The following is a 26,911-nucleotide window of genomic DNA, read 5'->3' as shown; positions in this document are numbered from 1 at the left end:
AGCAATCCAGACCATTACGTTTTACATGTTCGGCATCTAGTAGACACTCATCCATAGCGACTGACGCAGCCTACATTCTTTCCCTTACAGTCCATTAATAGCCCATTAAAATCACCCAAGATCTTCCAACTGACAGCTTGACAAGACTAACCAACTGCCATCTTGCATTGGCAACTTTTAATTTGTCAGTCGGTTGAGCATTTGTGAGAAGAGTGGGATCACAGCAGTGAGATTCTCCCTGTATTAAGGGAAATTAATAGATAATAATAAATCACACTACATCACTTGCTCATAGTCTTTAGTCCAGGGAGACTGGCATCACATTCAGGCACTCAGCAGATGTTATGTCTTAGACAGCTTTTTACATGTACGAAACAAAAAAATTACTCATGCAACCAGATAAACCAGATAAATTATGCCCAGGTCCCTAACCATTATACTGCACTGCCAGCTATATTACATTACATTGCAGGGATTTAGCGACTTACACAACTTCTACACTGCATTTACACTGCATCCATTTGTACAGCTGGATATATACTAAAGCAATGCAGGCTAAGTGCCTTGCTCAAGGGTACAACGGCTTTTACCGTTTTAAATGTCCTAACCAGGAATCGAACCTGTGACCTTTAGGTTACAAGACCAGTTCTTTACTCGTTATACTACAGGCTGTGTGTGTGCAATTCCACAGCATACGTATTTCACAGCATACGTATCTGGAAGCGTAATAAACAGCATCTTCACACCGGCTGTGTGTGTGTGCAAGGCCCCTTTAAACCCGGGGTATGAGACAGAAAAGGCCCCGGGGTAAGTGGTGTCTGAGAAGCACATCTGCCCTACCGTGCAAGACTGCAGGCCTCAGCGCACACGCCCCACAGCGGCGGCCATGATGATTTATGACGCCTTTCCCCCGCGCGGGCGGGGCGGGGCAGCGAGCTAGCGGGCGGGGCGGGGTGGGGCGGCGAGCGGTCAGCCGCATCCATCCTCATTAGTGCACTGCAATTAGAAGCCTTTCATAAACGCCGATGGCCTCTTTAATAACAAGGGGGGGGTTCAGAGCGCTCGGGGGACAGTGGTGACCTGATGAATGGAAGTATACAGGTAACCTCGCTCAGGACAAACCCCCCCTCCACCCCCCCGCGCCCCCCCCACCCCATCACTTCTCATTATTTGTGCAGACAGTAGAGCGGGCCGGGTGCCAGCCTGTTCAGCCGTTACACCTGCAGTGTCTGCGAAGGGTTCGACTGTCTGACTCATTAAAGCGCACCTCAGACACTCTCTCTCTCCCCCCCCCACCCCTCCCGAAAAAAATCTGGGAAATATAACTCCCCATTTTGCATTTAGAATTCAAATGAAATGACTCACCGGAAATGATTTGAATGCAGCACTGAAATCACGCTTTTCTTTGACAGTTTGCACAAATGAATTGTACCTGTATTAAACGCTTAAGCATGTTGTCCTTCATCTTTACTGCCATGACGTAATTTGGGAAAGCAAATCCAGAATGTTATAAATTATGAAAAAGCTCATTTTACGTGCACTGTTGCATCTCTTCCCCAACTTGTTTTTCCACCATTTGTGAGTAGTTTGCAAAGTGTCATTAATTTTTTTTTTTTTTTTTTACATGCAGTGTTAGCTGTTCTGTACTTATTAAAACCATAACACTGCAATGACATCATTTCTTTTGCAGAAGGAGTAATATGTAGCGATCTACCACCTATAAATTGTGGAAAGCTGTATAAAACAATATTTTTATAACAACAAAACAAGCCTTTGAAGTCAGTCTTTAGGCATAATAAAATGAAACCCAGGGAAATGGTTTGGTTGGACAAACTAAGTCTACGCTAAACTGATGTTTAACATTATATTGCTCTTAATCCAATAATTTACCCCAAGCATCTTTTTCCAGAACATAAGCCATGTGCAAAATAAACAGTAAACAGTTTTTAAAAACCTAAATGACTCGACATCACTCTAACCCCTGCCCCAGTGGCACCCCTGACCAGTTGGTTTGCTCCTCGTTATGGAAACAGCCAGCTTCCTGCGCCATCCATCATAGCGCAGCCTGCATATCGACCTGCCTCGCCGGGCGGGGTAGGGGGGTGGGGGGGGCGGGCAGAGCGAGCGGGAGATGGGAGAGAGATATGAGCCCAGCTGAAGGGGGGATTTTATTCGTTGATTTATTTGGATCCCCATTAGCCGCTATTCTTCCCGGCGTCCCCACAAAACATAAATACTGCACACGACCCAAAACAGAACAGCAATGGACAAAATATACAGCACAGAAATACAGCACGGATGCAAAACACACAAAGGCGTATTAATGAGTGGTGAAGGGTGTGAACACAGCTGAATCAAATAGCTAAGGGATGTGAACACAACTGAGGCAAACAAGAGGGATGCAAACACATCTGAGGCAAACGCGAGGGATGTGAACACAGCTGAAGCAAATAGCTAAGGGATGTGAACACAACTGAGGCAAACTAGAGGGATGTGAACACTGCTGAAGTAAACAGGAGAGGGATGTGAACTCAGCTGAATTAAACAGGAGAGGGATGTGAACACTGCTGAAGTAAACAGGAGAGGGATGTGAACACAGCCGAATTAAACAGGAGAGGGATGTGAACACAGCTGAAGCAAACAGAAGGATGTGCAGACACCTTCAGCAAATGATAGGGATGTGAATGCTGCTGAAGCAGACGGGAGGGATGTGAACACTGCTTAAGTGAACAGGAGAGGGATGTGAACAGAGCAGGAGGAGAATGTGAGCAGAGCAGAAGAGTGTAGGTGAGGGACGTGAACACCGCAGAGAAGCGTAGCTCTGAACTGACTGCCACTGAACGATGAGGTAACTGGCACAGCCAGGAAGAACAAAGATTCCCCAGACAGGCAGGCTAACGCGCGATTATCTCAGGGCTGACAGCACTGTGGGCTCTGAATCGATTATTTCTGCGATAACCTCATCATCACAGAATGGCTTTTTTAAAAAGTTCAGAAGAGGCAACACATTTAATTAACTGCAGTTCAGATAAGGAAGTTATTTTTATACCAGATACTAGTCTTGCATATACTGTATCTGCCAGCAAAAAGGATCAGTGTACATAAAATAAATATGTATTTTACTGAGGGAGGGGAATGTGCTACAGACCTCCTGCCATTGGATGAGAGAATGAGAAACATCGCTGGGCAGATGTCAGCCTGGTCACGCAGACAGCAGATCACCTTCATCTGTAACAGAATCCGCTTTTTTGCATTTACTGGGGCCCTTATCGGATTTGATTAAGCAATGCCTTAGATTTAGAGAGGAGCCTATCGACTATGTCGTCTGGTGAAATATTTAATGAGTGCGCTTAGAAATTCATGACAGTATTATGAATGGTTTTGTTTATTTCACAATTACCCATGGAACTTTTAATTAAGAACATAGTGAAAAGCTGTTGATGCAAACACGTTTTAATGACTTTCAGTGTCTTGTTTACAGCTTCCTGACACCGGCTAAGATGCATCAACATTAGGGAGCATCTTTAAATTATTCTTGCTCTGACATCACTCCGATGTACTGCCTCAGCTCAGACTGGCAAAATTCTACGCGTCATGCAAGGTCACAGGCAAACTCCCAGGCAAGGTCATAGTCAAGGTCACAAGCAAGCTCAGAAACAATATTTGCATTTAGGAGTACTCGTATTCATACTTGAAGGTCACATCTGAAACTATGATTGTAAAATGATTGGGCTCTGAGCTCTGCAAATCATGCCTTCTGGTTCTCATTCCAGATGGGGAACTTCAGCTACATGTATGGGCAATAAAACAGGTAAGATATATTATGCATCGAGAGTTCGCCTGGTTAAAACGTGTGATATCCACTGCTTTTTATTTCTTATTGAAATATTAAAATCCAGCAGGCATATCATCTTGTTTCTGCCAGAGATGGTGTTAGTTTCCATCTGAACCAAGCAGAAAAGCCACTGCACCAGTGCAATGATGGGGACACTGTGCTGCAGGAGATGGCACCTTTATAATGAGACGTCGAACTGAGGTCCCGACTGCAGACTCTGCTCGTTAATGGCTCTCATTTTTTATAATTATCTTTTGAATCCTGTATTTAACCAGGGAGGGTCCACTGGGAATGAGAGCTTCTCTTTCTCAAGGACGCCCAGGGAGAAATGCCAGAGAGAGCAGCCCCAAGTGAGGAGAGAGAGAGAACAGGGGAAAAGCCCCTGGAGCAGTTTTTTTAGGTTAAGGGGCCTCACTCAAGAGACCAACGACAGTTCTTTTACAGTAGTGTAGGGACCCAACTTCCCTGAACTCTCCAGATACAATCAGCATCCCTACATGCCCACCAGGGGCTCGAACCAGCAACTCTACAGTCGCCAATCGAACATTTTACCACACTATCACCCACCATGCCACCCTGCCACCTTACCATCCCACCCTGCCCATCATGAAGAATACGGTGTTCACTGGAGTCATTCAGCCTGGCCACCTAATGCCCCCCCCAGTTTATTTATTTACAGTTACCCGCCTCCACAACTGTCCTGAGCCAACCTGCCTGCTGCACACGGGTCACTGCTGAGTGAGTGTCCCCAGTTCACCGCAGCACACAGACCGTGAGAACTGCAACAGCAACGCAGTGTTTTTAAAATAAAGTTTTTGTTGAGTTAACGATTTCAGGCTGAGACGCGCTGGGTGCGTAACACGGTGCTTAAATTTCGCGAAACGTGCCAGAACTCGAGTCAACAAAATAGTTTCAACTCATGTTCAACGATGGCCGTTATTTAATGCAATCCAAACCTCTTTAACCCGCCTGGCTAAGACACACTGCACCTCAAAGCTGACAAAACACGTTAAATGCTAAATGGCAGTAACTGAAAAACATAAACATTCCAAACGTCCACCCATAGATCGAGATGTTAAGCCTGCCACTGCCCTATAAACCGTAAAAACGGGTAAGAATCCCGTCCCCTCTGGACTTAGCCAAACTTCCACTGGCGACAGCTCTGGACTTAGCCAAACTTCCACTAGCGACAGCTCTGGACTTAGCCAAACTTCCACTAGCGACAGCTCTGGACTTAGCCAAACTTCCACTAGCGACAGCTCTGGACTTAGCCAAACTTCCACTGGCGACAGCTCTGGACTTAGCCAAACTTCCACTGGCGACAGCTCTGGACTTAGCCAAACTTCCACTAGCGACAGCTCTGGACTTAGCCAAACTTCCACTGGCGACAGCTCTGGACTTAGCCAAACTTCCACTAGCGACAGCTCTGGACTTAGCCAAACTTCCACTAGCGACAGCTCTGGACTTAGCCAAACTTCCACTAGCGACAGCTCTGGACTTAGCCAAACTTCCACTGGCGACAGCTCTGGACTTAGCCAAACTTCCACTGGCGACAGCTCTGGACTTAGCCAAACTTCCACGAGCGACAGCTCTGGACTTAGCCAAATTTCCACTGGCGACAGCTCTGGACTTAGCCAAACTTCCACTAGCGACAGCTCTGGACTTAGCCAAATTTCCACTGGCGACAGCTCTGGACTTAGCCAAACTTCCACTGGCGACAGCTCTGGACTTAGCCAAACTTCCACTAGCGACAGCTCTGGACTTAGCCAAACTTCCACTAGCGACAGCTCTGGACTTAGCCAAACTTCCACTAGCGACAGCTTTGGACTTAGCCAAACTTCCACTAGCGACAGCTCTGGACTTAGCCAAACTTCCACTAGCGACAGCTCTGGACTTAGCCAAACTTCCACTGGCGACAGCTCTGGACTTAGCCAAACTTCCACTAGCGACAGCTCTGGACTTAGCCAAACTCCCACTAGCGACAGTGAGGAACAGGTCCGTAGCTTCCCTGTAATTTAGCACCTAATGAGCCGTGTTAGTGTTGCACAGACTATAAACTCCCAGACCACTTAGCGCTGCACCTCCCCCCCGCGCCCCCCCCCCCCCCTGCCCCCCAGGGTGTTGGGCAGCCTGAGTGGCGAGCAGGACCAGGGAGTGGTGTGGTGGGGGGGGGGGGGGGGTGTTGGGGGGGAGGGGGGGGGCAGTGGGGGGTTGTGCTTTCCCTGTCCGTGCTCTTCAGCACTCCTTCACTGGAGAGAAATAAAAAAACATCTTCAAGGTGACCTTGAGAACAAAGGCGTTTCCCCACGCGCTGACGCGAGGCCTTCTGTGTGGATTTAAATCGCTCCGCTCCTCTGAGCTCTCTGGAAAAAGTACCCTCCATCTGATACAGGAAAGAGGCACGAGATAAAGTCTCTGTCACACGAGAAGGACGGCTATTGTGCAATACCTGGCTTCCGACAGGTAGCTGATATTATATAAATGCTCAAAATTAGTTTTAATATGCATCAGATTTCTCTAGTTTATATCAATAATTTGCAACCAATAGGTATACAATGGGTGTACTAATCTCAGAATATTGGTTAACAAAACTTGAATAAGATAAAACACAGATATCAATGCCCAGCAGTTAATCAGTGCATTTTTTCATTTATGCTCTCCATTCCCAGATCCACTGCATTACATGGGCAACTTATTTTAATAAAATTGCTGAAATGTAACTGTCAGTGTACCTAATTACAGGTCAGTCTTAAATACTTCAGGCTTAATAACTACACCCAGTGACACAAACAAACTGATCATAACATTCAAGGGATAAAAACAAAATTGGTATATAAGCAGTATTGGGTCTGTCAATGAGTACAGACCTAACACATAAGAACGCCGGAAATATTTTGGCCCCTGTGTTCTCCCATAGCAACAGAGCATGCAGGCCGGGCTAATTTTGTGGAACGATGCGGGGGGGGGGCACAGGAAGGGGGAGGGGGGGCCGCACCAGCGCCCATGCGCTGAACATCACGTCTGTAGCCAGCTCTGTTGCCAGGCGAAGAACGTGACAGCCACAGCGCGGGGGGGGCGAGCGGAGCGGGTGGAGGAGGGGGGGGCAGGGGTGGTGTTGGGGGACGGGGGGGGGGGGGCAGTAGGGCGTGACTGACGGACAGCTCCTCGCTCTCCTCAGGGTGCTGTCTCTGCCGCTCCTCCAGGGGCTCCCAGACTACAACCAGATGTGCTCCGGGAGGGGGGTGGGTGCGTGGGGAGAGAGGGGGGGGGGGGCGTAGAAAGAATTCGCCGTAGATCAAACGTAGAGTCTCCCCGCGCTAGCAGCGCTGGCGCGCTAGCCAGCTCAAACATTCCCGGGCAATTGGAAACAGCTAACTCAATATTCCCAAACTGGATCCGCTAAGAACATTCCATTTTTCCGCGCGTTCTGTTCGGGAGTTCTCCGCAGGGTTTTCACAGCTGTGTTTGTCGGCGCGATACGGGATTCGGGGGGGGGGGGTTGGGGGGAACTTCTCGAAACGGCGCTCAATCTTTCAGCACCTTGGACTTGGACCCGCCCCGTCTCCTCGGTTAAAAAAACACAGCCGCCGAGGCGAACCCCTCCTTCAGGGGCCTGGTGTTTAAAGGAGAAGCCTGGCGAGGGAACAGCCGTCCACTAGATGGCAGTGTGGCAGCGGAGGGACACAACCGCACCAGGAACACCGCCCTCAGCGCCCTGCCAAACACCGCCACCCCCACCCCCCCTACCCCACAGCCCCCCCAATAACCCCCCACCCCCCTCCCCACGGCGTCCACGTGACTCTGCGTAGTTCCTCCAGGTTCATCCCACGCCTTCATCCTCACCGCTGCTCAGAAATCCCCTAAATCCTCCAGCGGTCGAATCGAGAATCCGTAAAAACCCACAAACCCTCGACCGCTAAACAAACAGAGCGGTCCTGCTGAAGACGGTACAGCAGCCAGTGTTCCCCGAGTCAGACTGAGCGCAGGACACCATTCTACATCACAATCTCCACATTATACAGGAAAAACTACACGCGCAATTGTTCGGACTCAAAGTCCCACAATGCAACATTTTGTTTGGTGGTTTTTGAGATCATCCACACACTGCTTACTGCAAATCCATCATATCACAGCTTCTGGCAACGGGTCATTTCACATTGCCTCGTTTCATCTCATTGACAGAAATGAAAACTCGATTATATACTTGATATAATAATGAAGACAATGAAGGGAAATGAAAGATAGGGTGAAAGGATGAAGGGGAAAAAGACAGGGTGTCCTTGAAGACGGTGTTAAATTCCTTCCATTTCACCTGAAAACACCTGCTTTGCTATTACTGTGCAAGTTTTTATTCTCCTGCTAATGTAAATATTACCCTCTGACCCACTGCGACTCCACCAGCTGCCACAGTCATTTACAACACCGGATTGAGAATCAAATCTGTAAACAAGGAATATAAAAATAAAAACCACAAAAACAAGACCTCTGTTTCATTATCTACCCAGGCAAGACATCAAAACCTGACACCCCAGCAAATGGAGTGATAACAAATGTGTTGTGATGCCCGTTCTTCTTCTTCTTCTCGTTTCTTTATTTTTTATTTTTATGGCCTCCTTTCGTGACAGCCTCTCCGGTCTGCTGCACATGACAAAACAAGCTTGCCCGTTCTCCTGGAGAGAGGGTGTCTGACGATCGCTGGGACCTTACACTTGGCACACGCCCCCCCCACCCCCGCCCCCCATTTTGATTTTTGTCAGTAGGAGATAAATATTTCCCGTGTCGCCTTCCTTCTCCGCGCCTCCCCCGGAGGTCTGGCTCGCGGGCGTCGAATCGCGGGATGAATCGCTCGACGCGCCACATCCGTCAGTTCCTCACATCGCAGGAGCGGGAACACAGCTTCAGACCACGGCCACGTCAGCGCGAACACACAAATAAATATGAGAAACCCGCCAAGGTGATGTGTTACGATATAAAAGGCCCTGTCTGTTTGCCAAAAAAATATATAAATAAAATAAAAGTAAAACAAAAAGGGACCTGAACTGCGTGCCACAGGCTCTTCGGAGACTACACCAGGGACATGAACCACTGATGGTACCCATGGCAGCATTGTTTACCCATTAGCGTCACACGTGTAGTGTCTGATCGTGGCTTATTAATTAGGCCTGAAGTGCCTTGCGCTAATGCAGCTAGGCCTGATGGGACACCAGCAAGCGAGCCAGTTCACAAGCACGTCCATCAGAAACAACCGATACACATACCCAGAGGGTGAGAGAGATTCCCTTTCCTGCCACAGTCTGCAGAAAACCACAGAGTGACAGTCACGTCTCGGTGAACACTGGACCGCGTGCGTTCCGACTGGTGGAGCCCCAGATAACGAGCAACATCGGGGCCAGATCCGTGCCAAGTCCGGCCCGGCAGTGCCAAGTTCCGCTCCAGAACCGGCCCGGCAGTGCCAACTTCGGGTCCAGATCCGGCCCGGCAGTGCCAAGTTCCGGTCCAGAATCGGCCCAGATCCGGCCCGATGTCTCTTGCCATCCGGGACAGTGTTCGGCGGCTGCTGACGCTCTGATATCTGGATCGATGGAGCGACCGGCCTCCTGCTTTCCGGTTCAAGGCTTCAGTGGAGTCCCATTAAAGACTTGAGGGAACGGTTCGACTGTCCGGGGCGCGTGCGTCCGCCAAAACGAGGCGAAATAAGCGCTTATCGATCGCCCTCGCAACACATTACCCGCCTCGCTCGCCGCCCGCAGTCATTTGTTTTGAAACCGGTCGCTGACCCGACTCCTTCAGAACGAGACACGTTGGCAATCGGGTCGTCAAGGGCGGCGTTTCCTAAACACTTCACGCCAACAACAGTCCTGAGTCCAACGCCAAAAAAAGAAAATATTGTGCAAAAACAAAAAGCATAAGTCACACCTACAGGAGGTACTCATTAATGCCTACTGTACCTTGCTTATACACAGCGCCCACTGAAATTACTGACCCTGTTAATACAGAACAGCAAAAAAGGTTGTATACAATAAACAGCAAAGATGTATTCTCCAAAAAAAGGGGAAATTCGTTCACACTAATATAACTGCTCAGAGAAAAAAGTAATAATTGAATGTCTACTTTCATAAAATTGCCAATACATCGGGCCGTCTTTTCAAAATTCTAAATATAATAAATAAATCTCAGCGGATGTACTGTATGCTCAGGTGAGTCACAAGGTCAGTTCTGTTTCTGTGTGGACCTGCGTGGGTCTTTTTCTCCACAACAATTGCTTTTTTCCCCCCGCATATCTCTCTCTCCTTGTGCATTAAAGAGATTGCTTTTTTCCCAACCCCTTCGCCGGTTATTTTATCATGTTCGTTTCTTTTTCTTTCTCCTGCCGATCATTTTCTCAACAAGACTCCTGTGGAATGGCCCTAAGCAGCCGGCAGCACGGCGCGCTTCAGCTCTCTGACCTTGGACAAGGTCGCGCGCCGAAATGTTCTCAGGGGATGGGGAAAGGTCTGCCTGCCACGGAGAAGAACACAGAGCTGGAGGAGGCGGAGACAGCCCAAAGCAGCCGATCACAGATGCACACGTCTGAAAACATCTCCTCACAAAGCAATTCCGTTTTCCTTTTCTTTTTTTCCTCCTTCCTTCACATTGTCGGGTCTGCATCCTGTTTCGACGCCGTGACACAGACAGGGACTTTTTTCCCCTCCTACCGTGCCTTGGGAACAACCTCACCCCCCCCCCCCCCCCCCACCCCCCCGTCATTTTCATTAAAATCATACGCTTCCTCCGTGTGCGTTTCATTGTAGCCGGGGAAAGCTAATTTCACGCAGCAAATGCATAATTACAATCAGCGCTGATGAGAGGAGAGAGAGAGGAGAAAGGAGAGAGGAGAGAGACGGAAGCAAATCCAGACAGAGGAACAAAGAGAAGCTTATTAAACACTTCCTGTTATCTCCTCCCTCCCCCCCCCCCCCCCCCGCCCCCCGCCCCCCGCCCCCCGATCTGCATTGTGTGCAGTGCACCAGAGGTTCGTTAGTGCCACCTTCACAGCTCCTGTCTGATATCATTGCTAATGATCCTTCTGGGCGAACGGCGGCGGCGGAGGGAGCGAGGGAGGGAGGGAGGAGAGAAAAAATAAAGACGACAAATTAAATCCGTGTGCTAAGGCTGCGGCTACAAAACGGGGAATGTTTACACCCGGCGCGACTCGAATCTGAGGTCAGAGTCTCCCAAACTAAACGCGAAGCCCACAAATCTTCACCACACCGCGGCTTGTTTACTTAGATGCGCTATCAGCAGCCTTTAAACACCGAATATGTGATTTCAGATGGAGTGGATTAGAGTGGCTTTTTATTTTTTTTGGGGGATAAAATAAACACATTGCGTGATAGGACAGCACTGTTACATACGGGTATGTCAGTGAATCGGAAACAAGAGATTCCTGCCTCAGACACGACAAGATGGTGAAGGACACACACCCATCTAAAGATTCATTCATTCTCTCTCTCGCTCGCTCTCTCTCTCCATCCGTCTCTCTCTTTCTTTCTCCATCTCTCACGCTCTCGATTAGGCTTTTCGCCGACAGCCTGGGCGTGACACAGCCTCGCCGCTCGTCAGAGCCGCCGCGAGAGCGAACAACTCCAGCGTTCCGCCCACGCAATGCCTGCTGGGTAAAAACAATCGATACGCAGAGGAGCGCGGTCTTAACGAAGCAATCGGGGGCCCCCGCCTTTCAACACCGCTCTTATAGACGCACTTCCTGTCCGCGGGCGGCGTCGCGCGCTTCTTCCTGTCTGGGAAGCAGAGAGGGCTGCCTTCATCAGAATAATACTGGGGTCACTCCGATAATTTGAAAAACGCTCCTCTGTCAGGAGATGCATTTAAACGAACTGCTCACTCACACCTACGGCGCCTACAGAGAGGGAAAAACAAACACACGCACGTAATCCATCAGCGTGGAATAATTTACCGCCATTTTCTTTTTTGTTTTTTTGTCTCAGGGTATTGCGCTGTGGCACCGATATAAAGACTAATGGTGTGCCTGTACTACAGTGCTGACTGACGAGAGATGTAAATCAGAGTTAATTTATTTTAGCACTGGCATTACAAACGTGTAGAAATGTTGGTACATTGTGCACTAGATTAACATTGAACAATATAATATTTACAAGAAAAATTTTATCCCATCAATTCACCCTCGTGCAAATTAATTGGGCAAAAATAGTTCTCTCCCTCTCCATCTCAGCTGATGTGTGGTGAGCGTTCTGGCGCAAAATGGCTGCCGTGCATCACCCAGGTGGGTGCTACACATTGGTGGTGGTTGAGGAGAGTTTCCCCTCATCTCTGTAAAGCATTCTGAGTGTGGGAAAAGCACAATATAAATTCAAGCCATTATTAAAATAACACAATTACATTGGTTTATATTCCTCCAATCACAGTAAAATTAGCACTGGATGGTTAGGGTTACTGCCAAACTGAGGACACAATAACAAGCCCAAAAACCTCTTAGACGGGACCTTTGATGCCCTGTTAATAAGGTGGCCCCATCTGGACACAAATTCCAGACACTTGGCAAAACTATAATATTGACGCAACATTTTTAAAGTAGCACAACTGACCAGCTACAGCCAGCTATAGTAAACTATTCACAGACCAAGAAGAGAGCACCATATCACTTCCTGTTCTTGGATCTTTGCACTGGTTGCCTGTGAGGTTCAGACTTCATTTAAATATTCTTTTAATGATTTTTAAAGCTTCAACCGGCCCGGCGCCAGACTACAGAATATCTGACCTTTTCATCTGCTATCAGCTCAAATGCGCCGTCAGATCTCCTGTAGACAAGTCTCCAATGCATTCCAAAGGTAAATTAGAGAGAAGAGCAAAAAGCTCCCCTTTATTGCGATGCCCCTACAACATGGAACACCCTGCCCAGCCAGATCAGTCTCCTAGTCTGCCACATTTAAAGAGCCATCTGACTTCTTTTACGATGCCTTTTAGACGATTGTACTTTTATCTTTGTTTATACATTTCCTCACTGTTAATTGTTCTATAATATGCCGCTGAGTACATATGTCTTTTTAAAATGTTTTATTCATTTGTGTTTGTATTTTTCTACCGTCTTGTGTTAATTTATTCTGCGAAGTGTTTTTTAAATTGGAATTTTAGTATCAAAGGTGCTATATAAATAAAATTATTACGATTATTATTATTTAAAGCTGATTCTATGAGAGTTGAAGCAAAGAACACTCATTAAAAGATCCATCAAGACACATTAATAGAATATGATATAACCAATACAATATTTAGCATAATTTCAGTTTGGCAATAGCAGTCTCTATGAATCCTGCCCACAATTCACTTTGGAAAATGATGGGGGAAAAAATGGCAATGCCTTAAATCCTCCTGAATTGGGACAGCCAATAAACATGCTTAATGAATGAAAATAAATAAGTGCAGAAGCTGAACCAGGGTGTAGCCAGGCAAGTACACGGCACAATACCTACAAGCAAATTAGCCAATTAATACTGATTGAAACTAATTTAAAAAATAAAATAAAAAAACAGACAGGAAATATGAAAATCTGGCCGGTAAGAAGAGACTCCTCAGCGAGCTGGCCCTGAGGGCTAAAACGCTAACGCTAGCGCCCCAGGGGCGACCGTGAGACCTCCGAGGTCAGCGGTAGCCAATCAGCGGAGGTCAGAGTGCAGCTCAGCACGTGCGAAATGACACCACACACGCCAGGAGAGTCTAAAAAAAAACCCGATTATTAAACTCCGGGGGGCCGCTGGGATTGCCCGCACGCCATCTGCCCGGTTACCAGGTTACAAACTGGCAAGGTGTGCCCCTTGGCTGCCACGGCTCTGAGAGTTTGGCACTCCTCGGGGATTTTAAACAGAGATGACAACGCCGATCACAGACTGTCACTCACGACACACATTAACCTCTCTGACCTCTGACCTTTGACCTACAGACGCACGCCATTCTGACACAGCTCCGCTCAGTCACACAGCAAAAGAGCTCCCGACCTGCGGCTACTTCCTGTTTCTTATCTTCTTCTTCACAGCCTAATTTTTCATGCCTCCAGACCCCTCATTATCGGTTCTCCCCATTGGTCAATATTATCTCACACTTCTGATGTGAGGATGTGCACACGTGTTCCTGCCTCAGTCTTTTGGATGTTAACTGGTGCTCACGTGCAAAATAATAACATTCCTTATACAAATACAGTTTCTGTGGCCAACAAAAATATATTTCAAAATGTATTTATTATCATTTCACATATAACCCTACATTTTGTGTGGTTTAAATTCTGTAATCACAACTAGCCAGGTAAACATTAGCTTGGTTGCCAGGCGGCTCAAATAAACGTGGGAAGCAGTACTCAGGGATATTTTCTGTGAAATTTCATTTCTGTGAAAGTTTAGTTAAAACTAAAAAGAAATCCACTGTTTTATTAGTTTTAGGTAATCGTTCATTCTTTTTTAAGTGTACATGAGTTGGAGACAATATATTGCGACAGAAAATAATAAATACAAACATGGGAAAGACACTGACAAGGCACTACACATTCATTCCTTCCTTCACACAAACCCTCAGAGAGGCCAATGGAGACAGCTGTCTCCACCCAAAGTGGACAGGCTCTTCTCTGGCCGTCACCTCCGGGAGACGCAGAGATGCATCGTGGGTAAATCGCAGAACAGCAGAGGTCCTGGCAGCTCGCCACGCGGCAGTCAGCCCCAGCCCGAGGGACAGCATCAGCGAGGGCCTGAGCGGTCCCCACAAAACAGAGCTGTCTGCTGGTGTTACAACGAGTTTATGGGCCCATAACCCACTCGCACACAATGCGGACAACCCACCAGCACTCGCAATTAAATCATGGCAGGGCTTGATTTACGGCACGGTTGTTTTTTCATGAAAAAAATTTCACAGCCTAAAACAGATGGCCTACAGGGTTTTTTTTTTTCAATTAGGTTATTATTTATTTGTCTGGCAATGGCAATAAAATGATTCCAAAAGTTGGCCATCTGTTGCTGCTGCCACCAGCCTACACCCAGAATTTCTTTTGACTGGTGGCAGAAAATGTCTCCAAACCCAAAGAATGATTGCATGGATTAAAATGTCCTTGTTCAAAGCTGCTTGAACGGAACCAAACCAGACTGCATTCGTCTGCGGTCGTCTAGACAGAATTTGTACACACTTGCTCTCATACGCAGAAGAAATAGAGAACAAGACAAAGGGGGGAAAAAAAACACCTGAGATTCACGCTGATCTAAAAATTGCCACTTTCACCAGTGGTTAAATAGGCTGTCAGAGGGCATCAAGCAGATGACAGAGAATGGGCTGCCCGTGCAGAGCACATATTCCCTTCAACTTAAAGGGCCCTATTTGTGCAGTCATTGCACAACTGTAGGTAGAACTCATTCTACTAGCACTTATTCGAGGTGGAGGTAAATTAAGATGTGTCCAGCTCTTCTGCGGGACTCCTGAGAAAAAGAATATATTACCTGTGTGTGTCTGCGTGTGCGTGCGTGCGTGCGTGCGTGCGTGCGTGCGTGGGGGGGTTGGTTTTCATAGGGCCAATCAGAATTTATTTCCTCCTTAATACTAGCACGAGCTGCCATAGGGAGCTGTCAGTTTGCACATCTGATATACTCGTTTGGGCTGCCATGGGCGCATTTACAGCCCCTTAAATAAGCCTCCTCAGGCGCTGGGTGCCGTCAGAGACAGCCATCAAACCGCGGGAGGAGGACCTGCCGCACGCCGGCTGCTCGCAGCGGGGGCGTCCCCCTATAAATAATCTCAGACGCACAGCAGGGGCTTCCCTCTCCACAGGGAGAGGGCCTCGCTCCGCTCATGCAAAACCAGCGGCAGAGCTGCAGCTTACTTCTAATGGGGTGAAAACCGCACGTAAGAACCAGACTCGTCACTGCAGTACACCCTGTCTGCATTCTCATCATACACCCTGTCTGCATTCTCATCATACACCCTGTCTGCATTCTCATCATACACCCTGTCTGCATTCTCATCATACACCCTGTCTGCATTCTCATCATACACCCCGTCTGCATTCTCATCATACACCCTGTCTGCATTCTCATCATACACCCCGTCTGCATTCTCATCATACACCCTGTCTGCATTCTCATCATACACCCCGTCTGCATTCTCATCATACACCCTGTCTGCATTCACACCATACACCCTGTCTGCATTCTCATCATACACCCCGTCTGCATTCTCATCATACACCCCGTCTGCATTCTCATCATACACCCCGTCTGCATTCTCATCCAAGATGGATATATTTTGCTATTATTTTTTGTTGTTATTTATTACCATTGCCACGACTAAAATGCAGACTATAATACATTTTGAGTTTACCAGACTATGCAAGTAAAACGATACATATTCTCCACTTCAGCTATGTGTAACTGACGCACTTATGATTCTCTGCAACCAACCAAACACTAATATTAAGCTTCTATTGTCTCTGGATATTAAACTGACAGAACTGCCATAAATCCAGTGTCCGTGTCTAACAATTATGTTATTTGTCTTCAACTTCCAAGTGTTTCAGTTGTCACACATGATTAATGTTCATTTCAGATTTCACTAAAAACAATGTAATGGTCAAAATGAAAAGAACAAAAAAAACACTTAATAGATTCTTTACTCAAACCTGAGGAAAAACACCACAGTACAAAGGGACTAAATCCAACCTGTTGAGTAATTGGTTCAGTAGGCCAGGACAAGCTAACTGAATAATTTGTATATTTGGTAAAATACGCATGTTCTGTACAATAGCTGGGTGTGGTAAAACAAGTTTTCCTAGGTTGGTGTGCTTTAAATTCTCAGGAACGGAATCTCACAGGCCATAGTGCAGGCCATTCGAAACACACTGAGCGCTGCGTAGCACAGACACATCGCATCATCGCATGATAAGACATGGAAATGCATACAGTCGAGCACTGCTGGAAAGATCACGAGTCTTCCAGCTCACTTCTGTCAGGACATCTGGTCCGCATGTTCTGAAATAATACCACCGGGGTCTTTCCCAGCAGGACACGCCTGTCTTCCGTACGCAATTTTAAATAAGACTGCCCAGTGGTTGCCTGGTTACCATCAATTCACTTTCACTTTGATCTCCGTTCATTCTCCAGCAAACATCCATAAAGAGCATTTAACATTAAAATAGACGTTCTGTATAATAATAAAAACTCTACAATGCACTATGCAACCAGTCAAACAGAAGTGTTCGACTTTCCTGACCACCACAAATGTCATTAAAAAACTTGAGTGTTCAGAATCTGTTTGAAGCTTTACCCAAAAACTTTTTTAGATTATTATTATTCATCAGTACTAATTTGGAGAGTAATTATTTCACATTAACTGTGGCATGGTGATTATTTTTATCTTTGTGTTCACCAGACTGAGAAAATATGATTGCACAATCAAGGGCATTAACATACTCCACCGTACAAAATATGAATCAATCAAAAGCTAATTTAGAAAATCGTGAATGCATGTGCTGATCATTGATACCTCTGGAGGTTTATTCAAACCTAAAGGATTTATAACGTACAGTATCATTACCCAGTGATCAGCGTACCGTGTCATACTGACTGCAAATGCATTGAAGAAAAAAACATTTAATGTTTATATGACTTTAATGTCTGGCTCATATGTTCAGCTCTTACCACATATTTATAAATCAGCAAGAGAGCTTTTATGAAAAATTAAGAACATAAAGAATGTTTGCATGACCAGTCAAATGCTCTCAGGATTAAAGTATCTGGTGACTTCTGCCATAAAAATTGTTAACAGTCATGCGAAAGAACACTCATAAAACAACTAGTTATATTTCAGAGAAAAGACTAAAAATGTTACATTATCTATAAAAACCAGTTAAAAAAAAGAAACCACTCATGAAAATGACAACTACTCTCAGTAAGGTGCATGAAACCAGCAAATATAACAATTGCCCTATTAGTCCTAAGTATACGGGAAGAAGTTTGGGGCACGGGGGGGGTTTGGTGGGGTTCGGGGGGGATCAGGGTATGGCACTCGCCATCAGCTGCAAGGCAGGGGATCATGCACCACCCCCAAATTCCCCCCATTCATGATCACCAATTTAAGTCCCCCTCCAGGACCCCAAGTGCCCACCCCTGCTCCCAAACCAGGAGCAACCCCCTGTGCTTCCGTGCCAAACCCCGCATCTGAATCCATCCAGAGCTTTGCCAGTTACTCCGTTCACCCACCAACAAAATGGCAGACAGACAGGCCGACAGACAGACAGACAGACAGGCCGACAGACAGACAGACAGACAGGCAGACAGGCGGACAGACAGACAGACAGACAGGGAATCACACAGAACACTGTCAAGGGTACCCCAAGGTGTCCGGCCTCTCCCCAAGACAAACGCGCTGAAAGACAAACTCATCTCGAGGATTCTTTATTTCACTTCAGTAAACACAAATCACTTTGGGACGAAGGTCAGCCCTTCGATTGGCACTTCGCCGAACGGCGGCACTGCCCCATCTATTCCTGGAAAGCAATCACACACCCCTTCTATTTATGGCAGGTTCCCACCTGTGTTCCAGGTACCTGTAAAATAGGCAATTTTACAGAGAGAGCGCCAGATCAGTCAGCTGTGTCGGAAATAAATGACTCGCCACCCGGAAACATCGAGCACGGGCACGACCGGTCGATTGAGAAGTTAAGAGCAGAAAAGATCCGGTCTGCTCCCCCCCCCCTCCCCCCCCCACAAGAAGCTGATCTTGATGTGGTATGGAAGGCCTGACTGAAGGAAACCTCCATCTTTATCCAAAAAGATTTGGGTAAAAGAAAAAGAAAAAAATTGGACCCAGAAGCCATGCATCTGAACATACTGCTAGTCCTGTTCTCTCACACTAACCACTTGGGAGAGTCATAGTTCTGCGGCCAAGTTAAAGTACAGGTGAATAATACTCACGTTCACTGCAGTATAAATCAAGCGAGATAGACAGTACAAACGAAGGACAAAAGGCGTCCGCCACAGTTTGCACTGGCCACAGAGAAGACCGTGAGCTCGCATTTTTACAATCTTGTACCCCCTTGTGTTTATAAACAAAGACCATGCACCAGACTGAGAGAAAAACAATCCGCTCCGATTAAAAAGGTTACAGATACTGCATTGATCTGAATTCACAGGAGCTCAGCGTAATATTACAGCAACACCTCTATATTTCTGCGAACAATCCAACCGGTGATTATTTTTGATGACACTCTGTAAACCGTGTCTGTCTGGGTACACGCTTCACTTGCTCTTTGCTTCCGTGGAACAAGTTGATAAGCGTTAGGAATAAAAATCAAATTTTAAAAATGAAGAATGACACTCAAATTATGCAAGTCAATTACCCCTGGCCTCTTTTTCTTAGAACCCTAGAAAGCCCTTTAACAATTCCTGACAGGACATAAAGCAGCTAATTTCATTCCTGTTGTTATTTGGATTAAACGAAAACCTTTCATGCTAGTCATGAAGATACTGGTCACGAGCAGCAGCATATGCATGAGCTACTGCACCACTGCTGTACCGGAATTAAAATAAAATGAGCAAAGTCATCTTTATTCTTATTCTTAAAGGCCATCCGATAAGACGCCTTACAAAGAGATGTGTGACCACTCAGGGGAATCAAGGAACACCCACCACATACCTGCTTGAGTTTTTTCAAGTCTTCATCCAGCTCCAAGTTGTCTAGGATCACAGCGACGAAAAGACTTAGCAAAATCTGAAAGACAAAATTGCTGCTCAGTAAATGACAATTGCAAAGGCAATATTTTCAACGATATTTTCATTTTAAAACATATTATTATTCATTTTTGCTCTGATGTTTCTGCAGGCCATAGGTTCTCCAGAAAGGTTTCAAAAGTGCCATTGTGTGTCACAGATAACTCCAGAGCGGTCAGCCCAATCCCACAAGCACCATGAATAGAAAACGTCTGATGTGATGGAGATAAAGAGCCAATGTATTAATGCAGTGCTTTCTGCAAAGAAGAAACTTCTGTCACTCAGTATAAAGAAGGTCAAGATCTAAAGAAGGAGTTATACTTTGTGAAATAAATAGAAAAAAGTACTGCCAAGATCAAATTCAGTTCTTCTTTTAAAGACTTTGTTCTGGCGCTTGACAGTTACAAATGTACTTTCATTAGATGTAAAAAGAGGAGGACCAACTAATACATGTTATATAAAAATAAATAAATAAATAAATAAATAAATAAAAACTCTGATGATGATGCGATTCGGGGTTATTGATGCAATTTTGGGCCAGGCTTCCAGAAAGTTCCTGCCCGGTATCGGGGCTGCGTGGAGACGCATTTCCCCGAGCTCGTTCCGCGCGCGGCGCATTAATAATGTTCAGTAACGAGCAGGCGGCACATCTGGCGCGGTCATTAGCAGATCACAAACAATCTGTCACCGCGCAGGCGTGAACTCAACCGCAGCGCTAACGCACAGCAAAGGCAGAGAGAGTCAGGCTCTCGCACTCTCCGCAGTTCAAACCGTCAATATCAGAAGATAAAGAGCGCCGTAATACGATTAGTATCATCAACGAGGACGTGATCCGCGGAAACAACGCCAAGTTTAAACAACCCGACGGCTCTGAATTTGCTCCGCCGCAAATGTTCCGCATATTATTATTATTAACGGTCGGGATGTGTAGGCTATTCAAAGTTGAGCGAACCTCCTTCCCATTTTATGCGTGGTTTTATTTGATTTTGAAAGCTGTTGGAAAGTTAGTTCAAAAAAATTTCAGCCCTGGAGCAGTTTAACTGTCAGCCACTCAGTTCCACATAATTAACGCTTAATGAGGATTACTGAGACGGGGGCTTGTTCGATTTGTCAGAATGAGGGCTGTGACGTCAACAGCTCTCAAAATCGGTTACTGCTACATTGGTCTATACAAAATGTCTTCTAGTCTTAATCATGGAACATTGGCTTTCGACTTTTATAAAAGGAAATATGAAATCACGCCTATTCATTCATGCCCTCACCAGACACGATTCCTGGACTACCTGAGGATATTCATACACTTATCAAAGTCAAAAATCCATGTAAATGAAATGTAATTTAATTGTGATAACAATTCAATTACTTGATAACTGTTACAATTATTTGTAGATGCCAATATCTTTATACAACTGAACTTCGCTATGGAGAACAGCTTCTTTTTAGCATATAAACACAAATTATAATTGAGCTCTATTACATTTAGTGTTGTTCAATTATATTTTCCTTCATACGGTATATTTTTTTCAAGCTGAAAATATACACTATTGCAAAGGATTCAATTTTTTCATCATGTTAATTTGGGATTTACAGTGTTATAATTGAGTCATGATTACAGAAAGTTAAAAAAAAAAAAAAAAAATCTTGAATCACCAATTCTAACGAAGAAGTAAAAGAACACCTGCAAACAATTGCTCATAAAACTAAACCGACTCCCTTAGGCTGACTGTTTCGACACGTAGGCGGTGGGGAAAGGGTCAGTGCTTACCAGGGTGGCAAACAGGTGGTAGAGGATGAAGTAGATGGCCACCACGGGGGCCCACATGTGCCCGACCGCCACCAGGGTCTGGTCCATGACGTCCACCCAGCCCTCCTGCGTGAGGATCTGGAACATGGACATGAAGGCCTGCGGAGCAGAAGCAGAGCAGCGCTGAGAGAACATACATCATCTCACGGAACAGCGGATAACCGTGATGTACGAGACTGGAGCCCCAAACGCAGCCCCAGCAGCCCACAATGCACCACTCCTGGGGCCTGGCCTTGTGGCGCACTGCAGGGGCGTCAGAGCGCTGACTGGAGCTGCGGGTTCATAGCCTGCACGGGATAATCGGCTGTGCCTCTGAAAGGCTGCTGCATGTATCTGGGAGTTAGAATTCCTCCCGGAACGGTCATGCCGAATGAGCGAGGTCCCGTGTCACTTCCCCCGAGCGAGGGAGGATGTTTGGAAAACAATAAAAGTGCTGAAGCAGAATGTATGTGTGTCACAATGTAGGACAACGCCATTTTCTGCAAGCACCAGCAATATTTATCCCGTCGTTTCTCATGTGTTATTTCATAATACACTGCGTGTGTGTGTGTGTGTGTGTGTGTGTGTGTGTGCGTGTGTCTGAGAGGGAGAGAACGAGTGTAGGTATACATGTATGTTTTTCTGTTTGCACTTAAGTGTGTGCGTGCATACGTGTGTGTGTGTGTGTGTGTGTGTGTGCGCGTGAGGAAGACGACAGTTTGCACACTCTGTTCTTGCAACAGAATAAATGGGTGTTACCCATAATAAAAGCGAGGATTTTTATGGTACCACTAAATCTGTTCTGTTGATCCTTCAGCAGAGACCACCCGTAAATCTTTGAAAAATTGATTCTTTAAATGCGTAACTTTTTAGGGGTATAGCTGAAGAGGATTATGATTCCATTTTTTTTTTTTTTAAAGCACACTCATTAAAGTTAATGCTATGCATAGGAAATTTGTGTTTTTGGCCACTTAAAAAAACAGCTTAAACGTATTCATTCCAGAAAATTCTGTCAGGGCACAAGAGTGAAATATTCACATACGGTCTCTGATGGGCAGGTAGAGACCGTCTCTTATACCTTGAGAATGCTTACATTCAGTGTACCATTAGTTTAAAAGCTTAAATTCAGTGTACCATTAGTTTAAAAGCTTAAATTTAGCGTACCATTAGTTTAAAAGCCTTTTTGATGGGGTTAGAATGTCCAGAATGCAATGCAGGTAATAACAGGCTGTTGTTAGGATTGTGGTTTATTTAAAAGGCAATACTAATGGAATCTTTCTTTGTGTTTCGACAGTATTACAGTGAAGGACTGTCACTTATTCCATTTAATGCTGCGTTTCTTTAGTGAGCAGGTTATCTTGTGAATAAATCTGAATACTAAACAGCCGGGTTTTTGCAAGAGGTGTGCTTATTGAAGTGGTGTAACCACGCACTGGAATCTCTTGTCAGCTACCTGCACTAATTAGTAAATGCATTTCCCTCCCAAAGCATGATCACTTCCTATGCCAATTCTACCATAGGGTCATTCTGCTGTAGAAATCATGTTCTATTCCTTTGTATATGCTGTATACACTACAGTCAGCTGTTCGATATTATTTAAAATGTAGATATCGTTTTCACAAAAAGCGTGCAGACCTTTTGGCTTGAGTTGTACATTCAGTCCAAAGCCAGAATTAGCTCTGCACTCCACACGTCACAGGTGTGCGCTCACACAGGTAACCCTGAGTATCACACCATTATCAGAGCGTGGGCTCCCCAGCATGATGACTGCACCAGGTGTGGAGCAGGTGTTGATTTTGTTTTTTTTCTGTTTTTATTGGGAGGAAGCAGTGACAGTGCAGAAAGGAACAGGCGTACCTCCCTGACCCAGTTTGGCTGGAACGAGTGCTTCTGCACCGCAGGGGTGCGGCAGAAGAGGAACCCTGTCTGCTGTGCTACACCTGACACACAGCAAGGGGGCGCTCTTGCTGAATGCCATTTCTGTGGGGTTGATGGGGGGGGGGGGGGTGCTCTAATTGAAATGAGGCTTTTAGCATCGTGTAAAACACACCATCCCCTTCCAGGAAGTGGCACCTGATTGGGAGGGGGGGGGGGGGGGGGGGGGGCCTGGTGGGGGTGTGTGTGCGTGTGTGTGTGTGTGTGTGTGTGCGTGTGTGTGTGTGTGTGTGTGTGTGTGTGTGTGCACCGACTCTTCTAACATGTGGAACAGGCTGGTAAAACAACCGGGGGAAACTCTTGAAATCTGCAATCTGTCCCCCCCCTAAGCCCCCCCCCACCCCGCCCCCAGTATGTCACACAGACTCCTGATAGCACCCTGCAGCTTCGCCCACACGGAACGCCTCCCACGCCTTCTCCTCTTCTGTTTCATTCTCTGTCACAAACAAGGCTGCGTTTGATAAGGCCAGGGCTGATTGCAGATTGCGCTCGGAATCCGACTCGGACGTCTTCTTCACTGTTCCCTCGCTGTGTGTTATCTTTCTGTGTCGACTGCACGCCTCCAGCAGAGAATGCAAACACTCAGAGACCGTCGGTGCAGTGTGACCACCTCCTCAGAAAGTTGGGGACAGATGGCTCCTCATTAGTGCCAGTGAGACCCCCCCCCCCCCCCCACACCCCTGTTGTTGGCAGACTCCGGAGCGCCCCTCGGCCTGGTGTACCCCCGGCTTAAAGAGGAGCTCAGACACACCCGCCCGTCCTCCAGAGCCGGCTTCTCCTCACACGCACAGGTGCAGCAGCCAGGTGGGGCAGGGGATGTGTTCACTCAGGAAACATCCCTCAGTCCAGTGTGCTGAGTCACCGTCCAGCAGCGTACAGCCTCAGGTTTATTCCAGTGTGGAACAGCCTGCCAGGTCACGTAGTAGAGGCAGAAACTCCAGGGATTTTCAAGACCAGGCTTGATACGGTGTCAGATACTATCTAGCCTGTAGGTAATCAGAGCACTAATTTAGTCAGGAAAATGGTGAGGATTTTTTGGGATGAATGGCCTGTTCTCATTGTTATGTTACGTTACTTTAAACCGCTGCACTAAATTGCTGCACATTCACCAGGACCTAATCGTGCATCGTGATGTCACTGGAACAAAGAGCAGCATCAGTCGGCGCTGTCCAAATAAACCTGAGGTCCAAGCATGGCGTGCGCTTGATTACTGACACTTTACACCGCATTCTCCATTTGCTTCAACATTCTGGAGAACCTCATAAGCAGTAATTAGCTTATATAATTCCCTAAAATTAATTAACTGTCACTTGCTGAAGTTCAAAGGCAACTCCTACCTCTTTTTAATTATTATTTGCTTTTAAAGTCCCTGTCATTTCCCTCCCCCCCAAGACCTGTGATTTTCTAAATTAAGCATGCAGCAGCAGCAGCAGAGATTGCGGATAAAATATATCATCCCGTCCCATCAAAAAAAAAAAAAACTGTCCCTGGACTTAATTCAGTTTTCAGGATTTTTTTTGGGGGGGCTTTTTTCAGGGTTTCCGAGGAGCCGAACGAAGGCTCAGCGCGGGCGAGCCCCGGTCTCACTTCCTGCGGCGGCGCTGAGCCGCGCGCTGTTCGCTGGGGAGGCGGGGTAAACACGGTTATCTCCAGGGCTTCAGAGGGCCGCACCAGGGGCGCGTGGGCAGCTACACGCCCCCTTCAGGGTCCCCACAGCGGCGGGATCAACGGGTCCCGCGGAGAAACAGGCGTAACGAGATCTGGGTAACGACGAGGGAGCGCTCGGGTTCGAGGAGCTCAGCGACGAGCTGGACGTCGGCCGGCGGAGAAGCCGCCATGTCGCGAGCGTTCCTGGTCTGCACTTCCCGGCGTTATTCATCGCTGCTCAAGGCCTTATTGTGCGGCTCTGCAGGTCTGTACGCCGACATTACCCGCAGTCTTACGGGTTTAATCACGCTGGGGCGGCTAACAGGCGAGCGCAGCGGTGCTACATCTTCTCTATTCCCCTGCCGCGTCGCTGCAAAATGCTGCCGCAGCACCTTGCCGGCCTACCTTGCCTAACAATGGACGTGAATCAACAGGGGATGAGCGTGAAAGTTCCAGAATAAAACAGAGAACATCACTATATTACATCAGGGTTTCACATACTTTTTTTTCCCGGTCAGGGCCGCCTTTGATAATGGGAAATTCTTTTAAGCCTGAGAACAATTTTTCCATTAGGAAGCCATTTTGTTTTTGGTTTCTAACTGACTTTTTTTTTTTCCTTCGACCCTCCGTCTGCCTCCCTGTTGTCTCTCTGCACCACCCCTAGGGGGGGCACACCCCCCCCCCCATCCCTGCACTTTGGCAACCACTGATATAACACACACAACAGAAGGGGACGTGAGGAAGAACGCGCAGGGCCTTACCCGGGGGAACGTGGTGAAGCGGTCCAGCTCCTCCACGAAGCAGAACATCTGGAGGCTGATGGCGGACATGACGATGAGCAGGCTGGCCGTGAACACCACCAGGCTGCCCAGCTTCTTCCCGGGCCCAAAGATCTTATACACAAAGTCCTCCAGGGCCGGGGAGATCTTTATCAGGCGCACCACCCGCAACACCTGCCGACAGGAAGAAGACTGATGAGAAAAAGCTGCTCACTTCCTGTCCTTCCAGCAGAACCTCCTCAGGTCATACTTACCCGAAGCAGCTGGAGTAACTTTTATACATCTGTAATCAACAACTCTTCAGGAGCAGGAGTAGACAACAGTGATTTTGCGATTTGCACGAAAGGGTCACATCTGCACATGCTCAGAAGATGTCTTGCATAGAGGCATCACAGAGGTCCTCCACAGGATGATTATTGAAATGAAACCAGTTTTCATTAGCTACAGTGTGTGGACTCATGTTCATTCCTGTTGATTTAAATTCTGCCCAGCTCCTGTACCTACGGTATACTGTATTTGCATGTTCCAATTTAGTTTATTAACCATATGTCAATAGAAAAGCTGCACAGAATCTCCCTTATTTCCAACTAGCAATCCCACATACCTATACCAACATATGGGGCAGTGTTTCCAACACACAGCTATTCTTACCAAGTGTAAAGAGTGTCATATTTATTGTATTGTTTATGCCTATTTAAAATACGGTATCACCAGAACTGGCTGTAAGATCAGGTAGTACCTAGAATTGTGAAACATAGCACATCACTGGTCTGTTTTATTAGACCTTATTCTGCGATTTTACAAAATGCTGGTAGTTTATTAGATTAACAAGACTGCGACAGACTATGTTATTGACCGCCACATCCTGCAATGCAATACAGTATTCCCATTTTATAAATCACATGCTGAAGAATCTAATTTGTTAGAAGTCGTAAATATGTTATAGAGTATTTAACTTTGCCGTTGGGGATCTACGCTTGTGTGCACCCAGCCCGTGGTGGGCAGGAGAAGCGGGGGTGGGCGGGGGGGCACCGTAACGTAGGGAACAGGATGGCATAGCGGGCACTGAAGCCGTGGCACTCCCATAAACACACCGAGATAAACATCGAAAAAAAACCTTATTGAGAGATATAAAACTCCTCCTCATCCAGCGGCGTGACTCCGAATAAAATAAAAGCGC

The 26,911-nt window shown here is 46.7% G+C and overlaps 1 protein-coding gene across 4 annotated transcripts in view; it reads right to left on the bottom strand.

The window, feature by feature from the left end:
* The window catches only part of nalcn (sodium leak channel, non-selective), a 120,744-nt gene that overhangs the window by 34,630 nt on the left and 59,203 nt on the right, over positions 1-26,911 (bottom strand). For all 4 annotated transcript variants that reach the window (XM_035393209.1, XM_035393212.1, XM_035393210.1 and 1 more), the window contains exons 14-16: positions 25,714-25,905; positions 21,353-21,490; positions 19,514-19,588 (exon numbers count right to left, since the gene is read on the bottom strand). In XM_035393209.1, coding sequence (XP_035249100.1) covers positions 19,514-19,588; positions 21,353-21,490; positions 25,714-25,905 — 405 coding nt within the window. The remainder of the gene's footprint in view (positions 1-19,513; positions 19,589-21,352; positions 21,491-25,713; positions 25,906-26,911) is intronic.

This window comes from Anguilla anguilla, chromosome 15 (assembly GCF_013347855.1).
Source record: "Anguilla anguilla isolate fAngAng1 chromosome 15, fAngAng1.pri, whole genome shotgun sequence".
In the NCBI taxonomy this organism is placed as follows: Eukaryota; Metazoa; Chordata; class Actinopteri; order Anguilliformes; family Anguillidae; genus Anguilla; species Anguilla anguilla.
This window is presented reverse-complemented; position numbering and strand designations above follow the sequence as displayed.